The 23,147-nt window shown below is 37.0% G+C and overlaps 1 protein-coding gene across 8 annotated transcripts in view; it reads left to right on the forward strand.

Moving 5' to 3' along the window:
* The window catches only part of diaph2 (diaphanous-related formin 2), a 441,959-nt gene that overhangs the window by 277,095 nt on the left and 141,717 nt on the right, over positions 1-23,147 (forward strand). For all 8 annotated transcript variants that reach the window (XM_079893459.1, XM_079893463.1, XM_079893458.1 and 5 more), the window contains one exon: positions 6,873-7,002. In XM_079893459.1, the coding sequence (XP_079749585.1) occupies positions 6,873-7,002 (130 nt within the window). The remainder of the gene's footprint in view (positions 1-6,872; positions 7,003-23,147) is intronic.

Genomic DNA, 23,147 nt, shown 5'->3' on the forward strand with positions numbered 1-23,147 from the left:
GCATTCAAGTATATGAACTGGACAGGCTATCTTTCTCTATTTCTCTATCATTTTCCCTCTTTATATTTTTATGAATACAGTTTTAAATGACTGAGCACCTTCAGACACACAGACATTGTACCTTTATAGAAAAAGAAACAATTTTGCACATTAACAAAAATTGTTAACTTTAACACATTAACTTTGACAATATCCTCATAAAAAGATTCTTCTGAAATGTTGGCTGAATACAAATTATAGAATCGGTACAGAAAAGCCCATTTATATTATCACAGTGATGGGGCAATTCAATTAGGAATGTATAGCTTTAGCACAATTAATATTTTGAATGCAATGACTCATCGTACTTATCCTGACAACAGTGTGGGTTACGTTTGTAAATGGCCTTTTTTTTTTTCTTTTTTTTTAAATCGGTTGCCTAGGCTTTCCTATTGGGAGCCCAAGTCCAGACTCATGACAGCATTGGATGGCCAAGAGCTACCACAACGAGCTTCAATTAATTAAATTATTATTATTATTATTATTATTATTATATTCCCATTCCCCCCTTAGATGCTTTTGTATTTTTTTTAATTAGTCCTTTTCTCAAATATTGTAGCCTCTCTAATGTGTCTCAATTTTACTCACTATGTGTTTTCCCTTGCCACTCCTCTGAAAAGAACCAGTATTGTTGAGAGAAATCCCTGATTCATCTATGCCTGGGAACTTAACGAACATCAGCGTTATCACACAGGCATAGAAGAACAAGAGAATGGAGGCATGGAAGTAATAAAATGGAAGTGCCTTGACTGGAAAATTAGTGGAACATCATAACTTAAAGTAAATTAGATTATTCAATTTCAAACAAGATTGCCAGAGAAGCTGACATAACTGATGTGCCAAAGTATATCTGCCTCACTAATTTGATAGAAATCTATTTCTCTTTCTTCTTCTCTTTCTCTTTCTCCCTATTTCTCTTTCTTTTTCTCTCTCAGCAGGGCTCCATACTGTGTTGTCCACTAATCACAGACTTATTGGCTGCATATCTGCCCACCCTGTGCACTGTTTCTATTATGTCAATAGGTTTCACCTCACTGTGCTAATCAGCTCACAGTTTTGTCAGATAAAATTAAAGACTGGTTAATCACCTAAAACCTCTGTATTTCACCTCTTACAGGGTCATGTTTTGCCCTCTATTTATCTCTTATTTACCCTCTCACTTTTACAGGGTATAAATAAAGACACAATAGCTTTTTTCAGAACCTTAAGAGCTACATTCCTTGGAAGCTACATTTTATAGGGCCATTCAACCCAAGGATGTCAACTATAAAAGTAACTAACTATAACGTTGTAATAAGCATTCTAATTATGTGGTAATAGGGAAGTCCACACCTACAGCGTATATATATGAAGATAATTAGCTACACAGAGTAATATCGTTGAAATCTATTAAATGTTTTTGTAATAGTATAATATGTGTCACAATGCATTCTGGGATATATGTTTAGTCAAAAAGTATATTACTAGACAGTATAATTAAGTTGCCTATAACTTTTGAGTCACTTTGCGCCAGGAGTGTTTCTCCGATTGTGCCTTAAAATACCACTTCTGTAGGCAGCTCACCATGTTTTGGCACAGAGCATTTGTTTGTAATTTTCAATGAGCTGAATCATGCAAACCTTAGACCTCAGACTTCTGCTTCTTCATTGCATGGAAACTGTACCCAGATCGCCTTTATTTAAACTTTTTCTCTCTGCATCGTGCTGATCTTACGTGGCAGATGAAAACAAACTTGCACAGTAGCGGCTTTATGTAATGACAGTTTGGGGCATAATAATAAACAAATTAAAATTTGAAATGCATGAAATTAAATTGTGATTACCCAATGTGAGCAGATGATTGATCCCCATCTAATGAAAGTGTGAGCGTGTTGCATCCCCACACGTGTGAAAGGGATGTGGGGAAGCTTGGCTGCGGGGTGTGTGAGAGGGAACGGACACAGTGTGGAGGGCCGTGCTAATTAGCTCTCACAGCATGCGTCTCCAGCAGCAGTGCGGTCACAGTGGGGAATGATTACGGAACAAGTTGCCGGCGCACTGACGTGGAGACACCGGCAGACGCTCGCGTTTGCCCTCCCTCTCTATTCCCGTTCCAACCCACCCATCCCTTGGTAATTATTCACATGAGATTGATTTAACATGCCCCTGTCATTCATTCCGGTGTGTTTCTTGTTTTGTTGTACTTGTCATATGGAGAGTGGCGGCGGTTAGTAGATTTTACTCCTGCCAAACTTGTTATAATCCACAGTGAGCTCTTCTGCACTACAGGAGGCATAATAGCCATTGTCCATAGCAACAAGTGCAATCAAGGTGTCTTTATTGTCACATTATTTTCCCTCTCAAGGTGAGAAGTCCGGCTGTAGCCAATAAATATCTTTTAGAAATATAATCTTTAAATATGTTATTCACAAAAAGATTGAGCATCAATTGAACATACCTTTCACGAAAACCCTTGTGGCTGGATTGCCTGCAATTTTCAGGGCATTATGCAGGCTCTCGTGAAATGAACCTTGTTATTACATGTCCATTGAAAATGAGACCAATATAATGTTCCTCACATGTCCATGTCAATTATTTCGGCCTTGGATTTTGCGGCAGTCATTACATATTCGCCCTCATTTGGTATTCCCTTCACTGGCCATTACGCTGATGTGATTAGCACTGAAAGTCTGGCAATAATAACTGCCACTTAAATCTTTCAACATCACTGGAGGACAGTCATATTGCACACAGTTTCAAGGTGCAAAACAGCTTCATATAGATTGAAGCAGTGAGCACCAAATAGTTCAGTAATATGCTTTAATGATCTGAGATATAAATAACTAATGCAATTCCAAAATCAATTTCTCTGCAAAGTCATATGTCATATGTATATGTGTGAAACAAGTGAAATACATTTTTTTTTTAAATTCTGAAAATGTTTTTCATTTGTTTCACACATTTGCATTTGTTTTGATGTAGTAAAAATAACCTATTCTGACCAGGTTTCTTTGCATTTAAATACTGCAGTTATAAGCAACATGTAGTTTATCAACTGTTGATGTGGGTGTTTGAGAAATGTATTCTTGTTAAGAGTTTCTTGTGATTTTCATTATGATTGACAGCGAATAATAAAATAAATAAGGTGACAAAAATAAAGACAAGATGATTTTAATTTATGAACTGTTTAAGGCACTACTGATTATTTATTATTTACTCCCAATTATAGAGTCCAGATCAGACTCATCAATACCAAAATTCAGTCAACCTGGTTGTGGCATCATGAAGACATTAATAGTTTGGTATCATTATGCTATAATTTAAAACTTCAAATATAAATCAAAGAAAAGTAGCATGAAGTTAGTTAACGTGCAGGAAGGAAATTTTCTAAGGTTGAGGTTGTTTTCCCTCTCTTAAAAGACATAGACTGTGCTTGTTTCCTGTGATAGCTGTGTAAATCAGAGGAGGCAGGCATGCAGTGCGCATGCTGAGGTCGTCAGCGTCGGATGGCAAAGCCTTTAAAGTGCATTATCTCTCCGCCTGCTCTGCCGCTGTTCTGCGTGTTAGCGGCTCAGTGCGGGCTGATTGGTAAACACCCCGTGGCTGAGCGGGTGCAAAACTTAATTCTGTTTAAATAAAGAAAACAACATTAGGATTCGGATGCAGTGTCGGCAGTGCAAAAGCAACTGCCCCTGTTTTGATATCTGCACCGGAGCTTTCACAATTACTTCTACCTTAACTATTGTACGTGCGTTTTAATTCACACGCAGGAAAGCAATGGTATAGATCCAACTGGAGATAATTTACAAAGACATTTACTTTAAATTCAGCATGTATTTACTCTGGAATGTGAAGCAACAGCTTCCACAGTAACGACAGCAAATGTTGTACTCCTTATGAAGAATGTGCAAGCGCGGTGTGAGTTCTGTCTCGGTTAAAGTGAGAAAAAAAAAAGACCTGTTTTTGTTTGCTTAGATTTCTTGTTGTTTTTCCGTGCTGTTTTTTGTTCCAATCCTTGTAAACCAATATTGATTTTAGACAGCCAGCTGCGTAGAAGAAAGGGTCATTTTGGAAGAAAATAAACCAGCGTTTAGGATCTGGGTTTAGGTTTTTTTTTGTTTTTTTCTTTCTTTCCTCATCTTTAGCAGCGAGACTCTGTAAGGTGCTGCGTGTGTTGTATTATATTGGAGATTGCAGCTGAGGCATGTTTCTGTGTCTGCTCTCATTTATTGCCAATCTCTCAGGGAGAAATTGGAAGTGATTTATCTAATGGATGCTGGAACACAGTGGCATTTTCGAATGAAAACACTCCACAGGAAATTCCAATAATAATTCACAGATTATTTGCTGGACTTTTTGCTAGGATTCCTCTAGTGTGGACGATACAGTTAAGTGTGCAATCGCACTCCCTGATAAATAGATAAATACCACTAAACGGGCTGTAAAGCAAGAGGCTAAATTATGCTTTCCTAATGGACTAATCAATTGTGACTTCTCCAGTCTGAGCTCACAGCAATTCATCCTACCTGGAAACAATTGCTTTTTAATCTCTGGAAGGCTTTCTCACTTTGAAAAGGATACAAAGGCCTTGCAGGGCTAAAAGCTTTATTGATCTCTAGACCCCATTGAATAGGTAATTATACGTCACGGTGTGCTTAGATTAATATATTGCCTTTGTTTGCATCTCAAAATGATAAATGAAGTATTTTAGTGTGCATATCATTTAAGTAATCCTAGATCATTAAGGAAGACGGCCACGTACATAGGATGGGCCGTAATGGAATTCAGCAGGGGAGAGAGACTCCTGTCAGCTGTTCAGCAAAGAAGGCTTATCTCATCTCTGCCTGCTATTAAATGAAACATCAGCATTTACTCACGACCGGGCAGCTGGTCAGTCAGGGATTCTGTCAACTTTGGCAGCCTTATGGTCAGGTGTGTAGGTGTTAGTTAAATGTTATTGTGCCAAAAACAGTTTAGATGTACATGACCGTTTTCCACCCTCACCTTTACAAGCAAAACTGTAAGCACTTTCTCAATCTGGTAAGCTCTTAGATGACCTACGAGATGGAGTAAGGGAATTTTTACCTTTGGATGGGCAGATTGTTACTTTTTGATAGACACAATTTCTGATAGTGGTCTATAAGCATTTCTATACTCTATACACATTTTCTAGAGGTCTAAGAAACTACCTTTTTTTTAATTATTATTTTTATTATTATTATTTTTATTTTTTGAGAAGCTACCACGACTTTGTTTTATTATATTTTATATTTCATATATTGTACAGTTTATATTACTGTTTGTGTTATTAAACAGTATATTTAATAAGCTGATAACTATGCATATAAAATATGTATTAAAAGTTTGTAAATAAGTCATTTTTACAGTTTCCACATGAGTGGTTTGTATAGACTGGGCAAACTTTACATTATGAAAACTCCTCTGTTTCAAAAGAGAATGCCATTCCTGTTTTCCACCTCATCACCTTTAAATAATCCACATGCAATCGGTGGTGTTGTAATGCCTGATATTTGTTTTCTTTTGACTTTTTTTATTACATTTGGTCTGATGCTCCTGTCTCATTTGTTTAAGACAAACACGCCGATTACAGTTTATGAAGAGAAAAGAGGCAAAAGACTGCATCCATTTATTAATTTACCTCTTTTCACCTGCCACATTTTTCTAGCAGAAAACCAATTCCTCAACCCTGTATCCGCAGAGACATTTTGGAAGAGAAAATCTATGGGAGACATTATGTGTAGCGGGGAAGTGTGCCAGCTGTCGTAAGTTTGCCATCAGTTTGTGTAAAGGTTAATATCACATCTGCTGTGCAGTCCAGCTTGAGGATTCATTCTGCCTTCCCCGGCCCTGCTGCGGGACTCAGCAGCCATCTTCTGTGCGAAAGCAGCCTTCCTGGAGTCTAGGCTTGACAGCAAACAATCTGTTTGAGTCTGAGAGGGTGAAGAGGTCACCCAGCCCCAGTGCACTGCTTAATGTGGGCCTGCAGCCATGGCCCTCCAAATGGAGGGGAGAGGGAGAGAAAGAGCAACATGGCTACATGTTTGGTTTATCATTTCTAGTTCTCAAGCAATAGATTTATGTCACCAAGGGAACTCGGTTCTTTCTGTTTAAAAACATCATGTGCCTTTTTTTGTGGGAATCGGTTTCTGCAGGGTTAGGAGTGTTTTAGCTTTGGATTCTTTTTTAATTTTAAGCTGTGATATTCTAATCACAATTGTCTGTAGTGCGGTTTAATTTTGTTTAACTAACTTGGTTAATGTAGGTTTGGTTACTCTGGTCCTGTTTATCTGATCCTTGATATGGATTGATACATTTTTTATTTTTTATTTATTTTTTTGCATACACTACAGCAGCCCGTAGCAAGAGTGTTAGCAGTGTGTATTGATCTAAATATTTCATTTTGTTCATGTCACCATAATCCTGTACAAAGAATGGTTGTGGTTTGGGGGAGAAAGCTCCTTTTCAAATTAAACTTGGTAAATAAGTGAACAGGGGAAAATATGCCTCTGTGCACTCTGCTACAGCCAATTTAAACTTTATTGACACACCTATTTGTCAAATGTATGTGCAAACATCGTAAAGTGCTATCGACACATGCATATATCATGCACTCCTCCTTTTTCTATCTATCTATCTATCGTTCTATCTATCTATGCTGTGTTCCATCTTGTGTATGTGAATCAGCTGAATGAATATGTGTCTGATTACATGCATGAAGAGTTTGTTCAAAGTTTTGGTTTACTTTTAAATGTTTCATCTTACTATGACAAAATGTATATATTAACTGTGCAACTCAATGCAATTTCATAACTCATGTCAATCTTTTCTCCGTAGCTTCGTGACACAAAGTCAACGGAGCAGAATACAACTCTTCTGCATTTCCTGGCCGAGAAATGTGAAGAAAAGTATGCTGAGATCCTGAAGTTCCCTGATGAGCTTCAGCATGTTGAAAGTGCCAGCAAGGGTAAATAGTTATTATTATTTTAAATGTCAATTGTGATTTATTTTGAAGTCATTCATGTGGCAGTATAAATGATCAAGTGGAGCACAAAATAATTGTTTATAATAATAATTATGCTTTGTCTGAATGCATTTGCATTTATGGTCTTAGCAGTATTTTGTAGTATATTACAAGACTAATAAAAAACACACTGGTCCAAAAAGGACACTGATACAGTTGCAGTGCTTGACATAATGAAAATTAATCATATGAGATGGTGAATTGTTTTCCCTCTCTACAAAAATGCATACCAGTCAGTGTATTATTATTGGTGATCCAGTGTTCTTTAAGTTCATAGTAGCCACTACAATAGCTGTACTTAAGCTGAATACAGAGAGTTATTGTTGTTAGAAAAAAAGTTATTTTTATTTAGATTTTATAATTCATTGTACCTATTCAGTCCGTTTGCTGGTAAAGCACATCTGTAAAATGACTCAGTTTTCTGGCATGTTTGTGATGCGTTATTAGTGTCAGTTTGGAAGACTCTGCAATAATGCCATGTAATTCGGTTTAGCTGCATGATTGTTTCAGGCTAGATAAAGATGCGCTTTATTTTGATCCAGAAGTCTATCCTTTTATTTCTTCCCTCCCATAAGCTGTTATCGTGTTCAATCCAACAGATTTCCCTTTAAATGTGTTAAGCCTGGCTAATTGAACAACCAGCTTTGGGTTGTGAAGACATTATCACCCCTGATCGGCAGATATCAGCTACTGTAGGTCCTTGGGAAAAATATGGGGCTCTGTTGGTGTGACCTTGAGATATTTACCCTCATATACAATATATACCTCACTCCATCTATCTAAATCACGCTGCTTTATGGTGTTCGTCAAATCCTTTATTGGTTTTCTCCTGTGGTCTTATTTTAAGCCTTGAGCTTTGAGGCTTTTTATGGCTTGAATTAGATGAACTAATGTTACAGAGATCAACACAGGAGACCGGACACAATTGGCCCCGTGGACTATAATTAGAGCTTTTGCAGAGAATGAAATAAAACTAGTTAATGGCCAAAGAGCCTTTCTTAATCCTTTTGCTATGTGTAAATCCAGCTTTTTCCATTACTATGAATAGACAAGTTTCATTAGAATGGTGTAGAGCAGTTCTGAGGGTTGATGAAGGAACTATAATGAAGCGCAAGGGGCCCATATGCTCCACAGTATGGCCGACAGGAAAGGTTAAGAGTCCAAATGGGGAGGTAGCTTAGCAGGGATGGTGGCGTAGTCTCACACAGCCGTTCTGACATTGTGGAATGGATTCTTATTATGGCTTGCAGTGATTAAGAGCTTTAGTGCTTCCCACTATGCTGAGAGAGATTTCAGTGAATTTAAATATCTGGTTTCTTAACTCTCATTCATTTCAAACAGATTTGGAAATGAAGACCCTCAGTGAATGCTATAATCTTCTGTATTATTGCCACATGAAATGTCTGTCTCTGTTCGTCTCCGTCAGGGGAGAAATACAGGCATGCGTGTCCCGGCAGTGGCGTAATTTCTCCTGTCAATAAGCTAATTTGTCTTTAATTCCATTTGGAACTGTTTGGTTGAAGCCCTTGAGCTTTATTTACTTTGTTAGTTACCTAATTGCTTATCTAATCTAATAAAACAAATTCAGTGGTTTGTTGTGAAGGATGCGGCCACTGTTGAATAGACCAGCGGTATCTATGTCAAGGTAGATGGCTGAAAGAATGCACAAACCTAATGATTTTTAGAGAGACATTTCAAAGAGAATCAGTTCTTTGTCCAATGACAGTTAAGCAGTTCCTGGCTCTGATTTAGTTCATTAGAGTGATGAGAAATGTCACCCTGCTTATATGTGTTATTAATTAATTTGTTAATTGATTGTATTCATTATATTTCAATTAACTTCACTATACGTATAATTAATTTATATAGCGTAAATAATAAATTCTGACTATTACTGTACATCAAAGCCAATTATGCTAAATGGCATATTAAATATGATATATTTGTATCATATTTAATTTAATTTCTTTTTCTGAAGGCTATTTATTAGGCCTCCGATTGCTATCGTACATGTAACGCATACAGATGTCCCACCTGGTTAAGTGTTGAAGCAGTCATGAATAAGTAATTCAGCTTTGGCTACTGATCTTTTTTGAGACCTTTCTGTTCATGTCAAAGTGGTGAGAGAACATGAATCCGTTTCTTCTTTTAACATAGTAGCACAGCTCACCTTAACCCACATTTAGACACCAACCTCTCATTCTCTGTAATTCCTGCTGCCTCTCTATTCTTAAGTTCTTGCTTTTCTTCTCCACCCTCCTCTCTGCTGCTCAGTTAACCTTTGGACTATCTGTCTTTTTTTTTTTTTTTTTCGTCTCTCACTCTATATTTCTCACAAAGAACAGTATATTTGTTGTCTCTTAAGAATACTACTTCCTCCACCTTATCCCTTTTCCCCGTCAAAGCGGCTTTTTAGGCAGGCAGAGTTACACACTAGAACACAAGAGCACTGGTGCACTGCAAACCCTATGCTGTCCCAATCTGCCTGTGCCCACAGGAGCATGGCTCTACACCCTGCTGAACTCTGCTGTTTGAGCTTTGTGCAAAGCCCAGACGCTCTGATCATACACCAGGATCTTCTCATAGTCTTCTGCTAAGCTTCCCATCACATGTCCCATGCTCTTGCAGGATCTCTGCTCTCAGGTAGTGCACTTTGCCCCAACGCACATGAGTGAAGACCAAATCAGGTGATTTCTTCCTGTTACATCAAGATTTGTTCCAAAAGGATGTGCAGTGCGCACACACATTTAGTAATCACATATCCATCTACAAATGTTGGAACTGGCACTCTTAATATACTTGATTGAAAAGAGCAATCAGTTCTGCCTGATTTGCTTGAGAAAGTTATTGTCTCTCCTTTCAGTTCTGCCTTGATTGGTGACTGCAGAATACCTCTCTCTCAGTCCCAAACCTTTAAATCTCCACAAAGATAGTGGACAAGAAAGAGAAAGAGTCTGAGATAAAGGAAGTCAGATTATTTTGTGGAATCAGGGAGGACTCAACAGTAAGTTTCTTTCTTTCTTTCTTTCTTTCTTTCTTTCTTTCTTTCTTTCTTTCTTTCTTTCTTTCTTTCTTTCTTTCTTTCTTTCTTTCTTTCTTTCTTTCTTTCTTTCTTTCTTTCTTTCTTTCTCTTTCTTTCTTTCTTTCTTTCTTTCTTTCTTTCTGCTGACAGATTTTTATTTGCCATGTTAACATTACCATTAGCCAAGCCATCAGATTCTACAGATGCACCGATACTAAATTTCTCTGCCAATACTGCTATTTATTTTCAAATATAATAATTGCACTAAAATAAAAAATAAAAACTGAAATGTTTGTAAAACTCAGTTGCACATAAGGTGGTTTTCATAAACGCTTTCTTCATGGCAAACTTATTCAAACATACATACTGTAATTAACAGTAAATAGGCAATGCAAGGAAAAGCAAGGTTATTTAAATAATAGCATGTTTCATACACAATGGTAATTCAAAGTGCTTTACATAAAAAGGATTAAAAAAGAATCATAAAATAAACACAAGATTCAGATTCAAAGATTCAACTTTATTGTCATTGCACAAGTACAACCTGTACAACGAAATGCAGTTTTACATCTAACCAGTTAATTAATCATCAAAGTGGTTTTTATAGCAATGCTTAAAATAAATAAATATATATATATATATATATATATATGTATAAAAATACAGAATGCAGTATGATTATTTAAAAATATATTTTACAAATGTGATGCATTGAGTTCAAACGGTCCATAGGCCATATAAGTAGAAATTTCATATAGTGCATAATAAATTAGATGTATTGGTAAAGTGCATAGTGATCAGAGGTAGTCAGACAATCTATAATCTGAGTGCAAGAAATAAACAAAGGAAAGAAATGGAGGAGCAGCACAGAAACAGGGGCTAGTGTTGGGGCTTGATGTTGAGCAGCGTTATGGTGTAGGGAAAAAAACTGTTTCTGAGCCTGCTGGTGCGACTTCTAAGGCTCCTGTAGCGTCTCCCAGATGGGAGAATGGAGAACAGTCCTAGACTGGGGTGTGTGTGGTCCTTGATGATATTGTGAGCATGTCGCAAACACCGTGAGTGATGTAGATCAGTAATGGCAGGGAGTGATGTGCCAATGATTTTTTTGTGCAGTTTTCACCACTCGCTGTAGTGCTTTCCTGTCAGCGAGTGCATACAGTAGTAAGGCATTTATTAAAACTGATTTAAAATGTATTAAAACAGTTATAAAAAAGAATAAAAAGCGGACATAGATCAAATAAAGTGCAATCATTCAGTAGCAATTATTCAGTAAATGCACAGCTAAACAGTGTAAAATGTGCTTTGAGTCTGGATTTAAATGTGGCTTCTTTCTGGGACATCTGATCTCTTCTGGAAGCTGGTTCCAGCTGTGGGTGGCATAATAGCTGAAAGTGGACTCGCTTTAAATAAGCTCATATCTAGTGTTTTTGTATAGCTAATTAACAAACTGTGAACATTGGATAACTTTCCTCAGGTGAATGCAACCTCAAGTGACATATTGTTCACACGTTTTATTGACATGATACATGATACATTTCAGTACGTTGCACTGTATTTTTAAACATACTTTTTATGGTAATGAGTGTTTTTTAATGCTATAACTTGTATTAAAGTAGAAGAAAAGACTCAAAGAATATGTTAATCTGTTACATTACGATTTTATGTATATACATATATAAATGTATATGTATGAGTTTTGATTTCTTTGAAATGCATTTTTTTAAACGAATAATTACAATTATTTTGTAGCTGCTGATGATGATGAGAATGATGAGAATGCAAAACATTACTGATTGTGTTATAATCGTCAATGCATTCTACCATACGCATTCTGAGGATAACTGTCACAAGCCATTATTGCCATTTCAACAAAACCTAATTATGTTTGCCAGCTTGGTAACATTACCTTGTTGACAAGTTTAAATCACACAATTGGCAGCGGCAATGTTCAGTATATCAGAGAAAATATTTACTGTTTACCTAATGCATGATGTAGACTAGAGCAATGCACTGGCCAAATATAGCATGTGTTCTGTCAACAGGCTATGGGCCAGCAGGCCACCCTTATTTGTGAGCCCTTCTGATCTGACCTCAGCTTTAATCACATTACACAATACTTTACCTTTTGTCCAAAGCTAACCACCCTTTATTGTATCATTGTATTCCTAATGCCAATTCCGAATACTGTCTTGACAAATTTCAACTGAAACTGCAACTCTTTGCTGATCAATGATACTTGTATCATCTCGTGTATAATTTAAGCTTGAGTCACAATTTGGCATTTTCTTGATTCTGTTAATGTGATTCAGAAGGATGTTTGTCTTACATGCTTTCACTATCTCCATCTGCATTTATTTATTTTCTCCCCCTCCAGTCGTTTATGCCCAGTCCGTTCTCACTGTTCGTAATCTATCCATTGCTCAAGGAGTGTTGTAGAATGTCAATTTTAATTTGACCTGACATTTTCCTTCAAGATAATCATGACGACAATTATGCATCTCTTCTGGCAGTGCAGAGCCACGTAAGGGGTTTTGTTTATAATGTGTTCAATATTTTATGCACCTCAGCAACATAATCCAGGTTTTCGCTTGAAGAAAGTCAGTTTGGATAGGAGATATGTGCTAGCAATCCCATGTTGACTGGCCACTGCTTCCTGACACACATGATTGCATCCCTTAATACATCTGTGCTAGTCAGCCTGTAAAAAATATGTTGGCCAGGTAAAGGTCAGAAGCGGTCGTGGCCTACCTCCCCAGGCCGAGCTTCCCTCTGGGCAGAGGAGCTCTCAACTTTCCTGTCTCATCCATTACCATCCACCTCCATCAAGGGCGGTGCTAATTAGAATGTGTTTTGATCATCCTGGGAGGATAGGCAGAAATGTGCTGAGTCTCAAGGAAGAAATGGGACATGGGGAGCAACCATGAAATCAGAGTGGCATTGTGTTTTTCCCTTTACTTATTCATGAACTTTATTCCTCCTGGGCTGCTCTGTTACACCTCCCTGCCCACAAAAAAAGCAGTAGATGGATGCTTATAGCACTTCTTCCTGTTATATTACATCACAAACCTGAAGATGGTTCAAAATCCATGTATTTACAATCAAAGGATGAAAGATAAATATTTGTTTATATTATTGCTTATACTTAGCATTAGGGATTTAAGAGGATTATATATCTTTATACAACAGGTAGTTTTGGTTTTCAAATCTGATTGGCTGAGAACCTTTTCCAGCCATGCCGTATTCTACTAATAACACACAGAAACCATTTCATAATTTGTATCACTCCGCTTGTTTCTGCCGGATCTAAACTGGCAGCATTTTTCACAGAGAATGTCAATGGCGGAGGAGCGCAAACCCTATCATTTTACAAAAAACACTGTTATTGTGTCATTAAAATGTAGTTTTAAGAAGTGTTTTTTATTTATTTATTTAGGCTATAATGTAGTTGTTCAGACCTCAGATGTGCAATTTATATATAAACAGTGCCTATTTGAAAATTTGTTTCGACATTTTTGGACATGTGAGCTCCAGGCAGTTGAGTGCTCATTTACCCGTTGAGAACAGCTTTATCTCGCCCAGTCCTTTGGGAATTTCCCGCTGGCTCTTATGTAGATAGTGGTTAAAGATGAGATATAATTGGTTTGGGTATATCAAATGTGAAATCTTTGGTCTTATTAATCTATTACTTGTTCCAGAGCAAATTGATTTAGCTTAGGGCAAAGTTAAGTTTCATAAGTTTATATTTTTATTTAACTTAAATCATGTACTAACTATAGAGCACTTTTGTACTTTTGACTGGATTAATTGCTTGTTTATTTAGTTCAAACGTCTATTATTGTTCATTTAAATATTATTGTTCTATACATAATATTGTGTTTTATGTCAATAATATGCCTTATTTCATGTATAGAAAATGTCTGTTAGTGATTGTGATTTCGACTTCAGTGAAAGTTACATTATTATTCCGTTAGATGGCAGCAAAGACTGTCTTTATGAGTGAGTCAGTAGCAAAGCATTTTATATTGAAAGGGACTAAAACAAGGTTGAAAACAACACCTTTTAAGACGCAACCGCCAAATGCATCGACTAGCGCTATCATGGGAAATCCCCTTAACTGTCAAAAAGGATACTAAGACAAAGATATAGCTTTCCTCAGCGGACTTTTTTTTTTTTTTTTCATGAATATAAGATTGAATTGAAGAATAAATTCTATATCAGATGTAGGTAATACACTTGCTTAGTTGATCCCTCCTTCTCATAATATTCTGCTCTACATAATACAATAAGCTTCAATTTCTAGGTCTAGATTTTTGTATTATTTTATTTTTTATATATTTTTTTGACATTTTAGAATTATATACAGAGACTTGGGCTCATTTGTTAAACTGTCAACTTAAGATTTGAACCTGTAGCTGAAGGAAGTAGTCCACACAAAAGAGGGTTTTTAAAAACACTCCGTTGTTGTTTCTTATTTACTTACACACTTGTGCCGTTGAACTGTTGTATAAAAGCAATATCACACTCGCAGTTGTGGCTATGGCTCTATTTCAGCAGGGCTCTGATTGCATCTGAGTTGGTTTTTGAGGAAGGGGTCTTTCCTAAGCAACTTCCCAAAACACCGTAGCAACAACACCCTAGCTCAAGCAAAGAGCTCTGAAATAAAAAAAATAAAAAAAATAAAAAAATGGTGTTGGTGCAGTATGTAAATGCATGGCTCCCCCTTTATGCAGTATGTATTCCTCGCCTCATAACGTGTTATTATAAAAATATCATGCCCTGCACATGGAAAATTAAGCAGTGTTGTTCAGATGCTGCCCCTTTTTCTATCTATATTTGTATTGTCTGTAATGTAAATGGCTGTGTCTGGTTTAGTAACTTTGTGTGCTTGTAATTCATGGAAACAGAAGCTAGGACAAGAGGAGGAGAAGGGAAATTAGAAGAGCAGAGAAGGTGTCCTGGTGTTGAGCTGCCACATGAATCAGCTGCCGTTCTGTATCGGTTGTTCTTCATCCTAGAGTGAACTGGAGCACAGTGGTCATAAAGCATGCGTTTTGATGATTGTGGTCAAGACCTTGTTTTGTGAAGTGCAAGCTGTATGTCAACAAAAAATTCAGTATGCAAGAGTAATGCTTTAAAAGGCCTGTTATCCCTTTAGTTTGATTGTCTGTAGCTTGTCAATGTTAAGCCTGAAGAAAACTTTTCATTCTTTTCATTCTTCAGAAAGGAATCTATGAAGTACTTTTATTTCTTTTTTTATTTCTTTATACCAGTTACTGTTGAAACAATGGGGGCATTCACTCAGTTCAAAGAAGTATGTGTGGCCAATTGTGACCACCACAAATTTAATTTAATTTAATTTAATTTAATAATTTATAATAGTAATGATTATTATTAGTATTATTAATAGTACTAATCAAGTATGCTATTATTTATTATTTCGTTTATTTAGTATTTTTGTTTTTTGTTGATACATGAAAGTATATAGTAGGCTGGAAAGCTAGTGTGATAGAGAGGAAATAGGATTGGAACAATTTTGTCAGCTTTCTGTTACAGTATATCAATTTATTTGGTAAATAGTGTATAATAAAGCCTTTCTGGATGATACAAGAAATCTCCTCCTTTTTGAGATAATAATTGGTTGATGTGCATTATCCCTTAAGCTGTAAAAACCATGTTTCTTTTTTTTTTCTTCTTTTTTTTGAGTGCTGAACATGACAAAAACTCAACTTGAGCCATTTTAAACCCTTTCTTTAGATTTAAACAAGTGCAGCACAGAAATTCCTACATCAAGTTCACCTGAACCTTCACTTCACAAGGTCACGTTCAACTGCACATCCTCAAATCCATCTATAGAAAATAAGTAGATACTTAAAAAAAAAAAAAAAAAAAAAAACCTGAATTTTGCTTAAGTTCAAGGACACCCTACAAACTTGCGAATGCAAGTATGCGAGTGTATCTCTATATGCCCAATATTTTATCTGCCCGTCAGTGCTAAATGGTCTGTTGTGGGAATATCATCTCTGCCACCATGGTTCCCCACCCCGTTGCTTGGTGCTGGGTCTGGATAATTAAAGATTGCTAATTTCCCAAGGGATAGAAAGAACAAGCAGGGATCAGAAGTTCAGCCGCATGTCTCGGCGAGGGGGAGCGCACCGAAAATATATCTGCTGTTAGTTAAGCCTTAAATGGGGTCAGGTTGAATGTTGCTTTGGGCGCTCTCTGTTCCCTGACTGATGTGGGATGAGTGAGTCTCAGTGAGAGGAATACTCACCTCTCGTTCAGCTGATAGCTCTCATTACCTGACTGACATATATAAAAGTGGCCTTGATTTATCCTGTCATCTCGCCGAATAGTGCCGTTAAATTGTGTTTGTGTCAATAAAGGCAGCTCCTGTTTATAGACATAAAGCTTATATTGTGGATGAACTGAGATGGCCGCATCAACCCATCCACGGCGTAGATATTGCCTCACAATTTCCTGCTTAATGCGGTCCCTTCCACGCGCAATGATGATTCCATTGTGATCGAGAATGGGTTCTTCTTGACGTTGGTATTTTTGCACCTCTGACTTTTGCTAATAAAGCTGGAAAAGCCTGGAGTGCCTGTTATTGAGCAATATGCCTTGTTAAACCCACACTCAGCACCCCTCTAAAGTAGGGTCCACCAACTTTCTGCCTCGAGCCCCCATTGTGACTATGCCAAGGCAGTCTGACAATCCATGGGGAAAAAATGACACATATGTGCTAATAAATCGATTTAGTATATGGCACAGCCATGGGCAAAATAGTTTAGAGTCGGGGTGAAGGGGTGAAGAAAGAAATGGAAGTGGAAGGGGGGACATTTGAACTTGTAGGATATTAATGTAATGGTGAATGTATCTATTATCCACATGTATTCCTGTGGGACTGGGGAGTTTCAAAGCACTGTTTCTAGATGATAAGCTCATTACTGTGTATATAATGGCTGCATTGCATATTAAAAAAAAACCTTCTTCACATGGAGTAGAAAACAGTTTTGTATTATTTTTTCTTTTTTTTTTTATGTTGTTATAATGCCATTTTTCAAGAACACATGTTTGTAATATGAGAGCACACCCAGGTTATGGACAAACTAAGATTTTTTTTTTTTTTTTTTTAACAAAGCCAGCAAAAATAATCATTGGGTCCAGCAGCACACAGTAGTTCAGTTTCGTTACTGAATGAATCATTGGAATAATTGATTCAGGAACTCATAGGCTGCGTCCGAAATCGCTTTATACTCTCTTGAGTAGGTATTTATTTTGAATAAGTACTCCCTTTTTGAGCGTTAAAACAGTATGTTGTATATGAATGAGTTTAGGATGAATGTAATCCGGACGTACTACATTTGCCATATTATCATTATCATGTGACGTACCAGCGTCAGTTGTGTCATTTCACTGCCATTCACAAATCCTCTCCCATGGTTTCATGGGATAGTAAAGTGTCCATCGTATGCACACTTCTGAATCTTACCAGAAGTAGTGTACACATGTACTTTTTGCCTACTCTTTTATGAGTACTGTGAATTCAGACTTTTATGAAGTAGGGAAGTATACGGACGTGGCCATAGTTCATGCAAGAATTAGTGATTTTGAGCAATTCGGTTGAGTGAATGATTCAACTCACTCATAAAGATGCTCATAAACTCATAAACAACTAGTGTAATGAAAAACCAACTAGTATTAAGTAATATTTAATTTGTTAACATTTAGTAAATGTATTGGGTATCATGAACTAGCAATGAACTTTTTTTCACAGAATTTATTAATGTAGGTTAATACTAATGATATAATATTTATTGTGATCAAACATGAATTAACAATTAAAATATTATATTATGTATATAATATGTGCATAATATAATATTTTAATTGTTAATTCATGTTTGATCACAATAAATTAATGTTAATTCATACAATGTTAATTTATATGTAGATATTAACATTAGTCTATACTAATAAATACTCAAAGTATTATTCATCGTTAGTACACAAAGTCTGTAGTCTTCTACAACTCTCTGTTTCACAATTTAATGAAGTGTGCCCCTTTTACTATAATTCTTCTTTTCTATTTTTTTTTTTTTTCTTCTGTCAAACCTACCGAATATATTCCCCCTGCAGATCAATCCATGGAGATGTGCCCTACATTTCCGCTGTGGCTCAGCTCTCCAAAAAATGCTGGCCTTATCTGCACCACACATACATGCATGCGAAACATGTCTGGATTAAGATGCTGAGGGCCGCACTCTCACACATACCACACACACACACACACACACACACACACACACACACACACACACTGATTCTGGCACTTTAGATTAGAAGCAAAGTGAACATTTGAAGAAAAATAAATAAAAATCCAGAGAGAGAGTTTTACCATTTACAGAATCTGTGCAGATCCACTTCTCCTGGAGGACCTCAGAAGATCACAAGAGTAGTGCCAGTGGTTTAAGAAAGTGGGATTTTAGGAAGACATTATGCTGTGATGTTTGGTTTGCGAAAATATATCATTTATTTTTATCTATCTATCTACAAATCTTGTCAGAATTATTGGCACCCTTTGTAAATATGAACAAAGAAGCCAAAATAAATCTGCATTTGTAATCCTTTTGACCTTTGTAATCCTTTCATTGAAGTAAAATTATTGAAAATGGAGGGAAATCTCGTTATGAAATAAATGTTTTTCTCTAATACACATTGGCCGCAATTAATGGCACCCTTTTATTCAATACATTTTGCAACCACATTTTGTCTTCTCCTATAATGCCTGATGAGGTTGGAGAACAAGTTACGAGAGATCAGACACTTCACTTTTCTATAGGATTTAGGTCAGGGGACTGGAATGGCCATGGCAGAAACTTACTTTTGTGCTCAGAGACCCATTTTATTTTATTTTTTGTTGATTTTGATGTTTGTTTTGGATCATTGTCCTGATGGGAAGATCCAACCACAGCCCATTATACGATTTATAGCCGTATTAAAGCAGATTTTTCAGCAACCATTACTCCTGTTGTCAGTGTCACATGATCATTCAGAAATCTGCTTAAGAAACAGTGAGCATTATTGAGCACTGTAAACATGTTATGTTTGTTTCATTCAAACCAGAAGCCGGGGGGCACCCTCACGCAGAAAGTCCAAATATGCCTCACAGAAGTAATATAACTAATGACTTTCCAGGAAATCCCTAATATGGACAAAGGCATCCAGCAATGAGATGATATTGTAGCTGAATAAAAAGAAGATAGCGCTTTGACTTATTAAATCTGAAGACAATAAACACACGACTGTGACATTATATGGTTTATCTGTGCTCTTCAAGCCATCTTGGGTATTTTCACTGAATAAAGTATATTTATAATTCAATACTAATCAGCATAGCATTAATTACAGTATAGCATACTACAAAATAATACACTGTCTGCCTCATTCTTTCATAAGAGCCACTTCAGATCCCAAATGTTACATCATGTTACAGTGTAAGCACTTATACAACTTTTATATCGTACTCCGTTTTATATTATAGAAAATAAAAACATCCTTGTGTCGTACAACATTTAGCTTTATTAAAAAAAAAAAAAAATAGCATTGAAAGGTTACCTACCTTCCTGGATATTTCATATTTCAATATGTTTCTGTCGATTTCACACATTTAGTCTGGAAATAGTTCTACTAGTAAAATGTGTACAAGTTTATGTAACAATAACACATTAACTAATGTAAGTGAGAATAAACTTACTTCATTAGAAATTATATTCTCCTTTGGATCAGTCGTGTCCTTCTTCTGAGGTAAATTCAAGGCTTATTCCTCACAGCACATCTTCCAAACTATATGAAAAGCAGAGGAATGATGAAGCTTAAAGCTTTGTTTATTTAGGTGATGGGGGTGTTTACAGGTTCGCGTGGCTCACATAGACGATAAATGTATGAATAGGCTGTACTGTGCTTGGGTAATATAATTATTATTATTATTTATTTTATTTTTTTACCCATAGTCCTGTTGTTTCAAACCAAGACTTTTCACCATTTCATTGTGTTGCATTAGACATTGCCCAACCTCCATGGTGTCTGACTCTGGCAGCCCACTTATGATGTGATGACCGCTTATTGTCTAGTGAAGAGGGCTATTCTTCTTGTATTTGTTTTGCAAAGGTGAGACTGGTGAGGTGAGGTGAAACTGACTCTTTAGGGCAGCATGTCCAATCCGCTATACACAACAGGCAGGCTGGGAGAGTAGACAGTCTGTCAGAGGGCATATCAGGGGTAGGAAGCAGGCCTGTCTGCCCCAGCTGTCCCTTTATGAGTGATGGCTTTTATGAAACGTTCCTTTTATGCGGCTTCCCTTTTTTGCCTGCTAGAATATCGGGGAGATGTGTCAGCCCCCTATCTCCCCTCCCTCCTTCGTTCTCTGTCCGGCGGTGCAGGTACGCAGACATGGATGGACACGTGCAGAGAGGCTGACTGCCCGGCTTAGAAATACTGACAGCACACCTGGATGAAAGTCGACAATGCAGTAGAAAATGAAAATAATGCTGTTTGCCAGGCAAGAAATACGTCCTGTCACTGTCAACCTCTCGGCATGCTGAGATTGTTGGACAGGTTGATGCCAGTGTTTTTTTTTCTTCTTGAAAACACTTTAATGTGGCTGTTCTACCCTCGCAGAGCTCTCCATGTGTGTAAAGGAGCGTGTCTCATTATTGGCCCTACATCGCGCTGCACCTTCCACCTTCATCTTACCATTTCTATTTCCACCTGGTAGCCTGATAGAGCTTTTGAGTCCGACCTGTCATAAGCTGTCAGAATCAAATAGGTTTGAAACAACTCGGAATATCCTTCTATAATGTTTCTTTTTCCCTGAATCTATCTGAATGCTGCAGTGAACAAACAATTAGTGTTGAATTAGAGTGTTTAACAGATGTGTCAAATCTCAGAGAGGCATCTGGAGGCAAAACAATAGGGAAACAAAAATGAATTGATGAATACAAAGATAATGCTTTAGCTCTTCAGATGACATGCATGTACCAAACCGTACCAACGTCAAACCTTTTCCTTGGAGGTTATTTGCAAGACAAAACAACCTGACAAACTTTCAGCAATGCTCTGTAAATAGCTTACAGTAATAGTGTGGTGTGAGAAATGTGGCCTCACTTTCCTTTCATAACTTTTACTTCTCATCTTAGCTGACTCGACAGGTTTGCTACTTGTTCTTAATTGAACTATAAAAACAGTTATAGTGTCACGGTTATCTGGACTCATTCATTTTTAGTTTCACTTGGACTTTCAGTTAGTTTTGATTCATCACATGTGTTCCTTAGTTTAATTTTCCCACCGCTCATCAGTAGCCATGGACACTAATCATCATCACAGCTGCTCATCATTCAGTTCATCACCATCATGTATTTAAGTTCCTCCATGTGCACCCTCAGTTGTCGGTCAGTGTTTGCGTGTTGTGTGTGTTAACATTTGTTTCACGCACGCTCTGTAACACTTTCTGTCAGTTCCTGAGTTTATTATATTATTAAAATCACTTCATATTAGATCCTGTGTACCTTCGTCTTCATCCTTATCTTCATCGTGTGACACATAGATTGATTACTACTCCCCATTGAATAATTTTTAATTCAATTTAATTTATGAATAATATCTAATACATGTATTATTTATATAATTTATTAATAAAAAATATACTAGCTGTTTTGGCATTGTTTTAGGCTACTGTTGTAGGTAATGTATTCAAAAAATCTTGCCAAGTTAATGCAGTAATTTAAAGCGTAATGAAACCACCCTGTTTTTTCACTTGTCGTTCAGCTCAGATTCGAAAAGACTCAATAAATGGGCATGTAAAGCTGTGGAAAAGTGGGAGCGTAGAGGGTGAGAAAAGGCGAGACAATAACCAATAAAATACAGACCTGCAACACACTTATTACACATTCAACTGAATATTAAAATTGGGGCTGTCAATGTCAATGCATTAACGCCTGCGATGAGTTCAAAATCCTTAATGCGTTTTAGAAATTTCTATAAACCGATTTCGCTTCTGTTTGCGATCAGATACTTTTAAGCCACTAAATTCCAGGAAAGTTTTCAATCCCATGATAGCCTGACGTCATCATACTCAGATTCTAGTCAGAATATGAGTCTGATACTGCTCCATTGGGTTGTGATTAAGGGGCGCGTTTCAAACGAACCAGGAAAGAAAATGCCTCTGCACTCAATTGGATGGACCTACAACCAATCAGAGCAACAGAGTAACTGACGCATGTTCTTCATTCATCTTTCCGATCGACAAATGCCTTGATCGCGGTTCTCTGTTCCTCTTTTAAAATGAATGCGCTGTCGATATCTTCTACAACAGATGGCGGAATCTACACACAATGTTTTATAAACTAAGTTTGGGAGGAGCACGTTCAAATAATCAATCCATGTCTACCCCATAAGCATAAGAAGAAGCATATATATATATTCACTCTTTCAACTCACCTAACATTCCTTGACAGTTTTCAGCATCCCTCCACCACCCGACTCCTCACTCTGGCTTGTTCTTCCACAGCCAGGAATACGGGGGGAGTACTTTGGGTTCGGGCCGAATACCGAGCCCGGAGCCCTCTCCTCGGACAGCACGCCAAATACGCATTTATTCTATCTGACTTATTTGTAAGTGTGAACTCGTGAAATCTCAATTCTCCAGCGGCAGTCAAAAAACAAACAAACAAAAAAAACAGGCTGATTGCATCAGAGATAGCAGAGAGAATATAGACTTATTCTGTGATTGTTACAGAAGAGCATGACCCCTCACGCATTGCGCTGTGAACAGTACGTCAAAACATCCCACCACTGTATGGCCAGATGATACACAAACTACGTTTCGTGCCTGGATAAGGCAAACCAGCATCTCACTAGTAAAGTTTTGATGGATGAGGATTGCAATCTAGGTAAAGACGATTGTGGTGATGTACAGGAGGATGTGGTAACACTTTATTTTACAGTGTCTTTTTTACATATGTTACATGTACTTACCATAGTAATAACAGTAAATGATGCATAATTA

This window comes from Squalius cephalus (assembly GCF_949319135.1).
Source record: "Squalius cephalus genome assembly, chromosome: 14".
NCBI lineage: Eukaryota > Metazoa > Chordata > Actinopteri > Cypriniformes > Leuciscidae > Squalius > Squalius cephalus.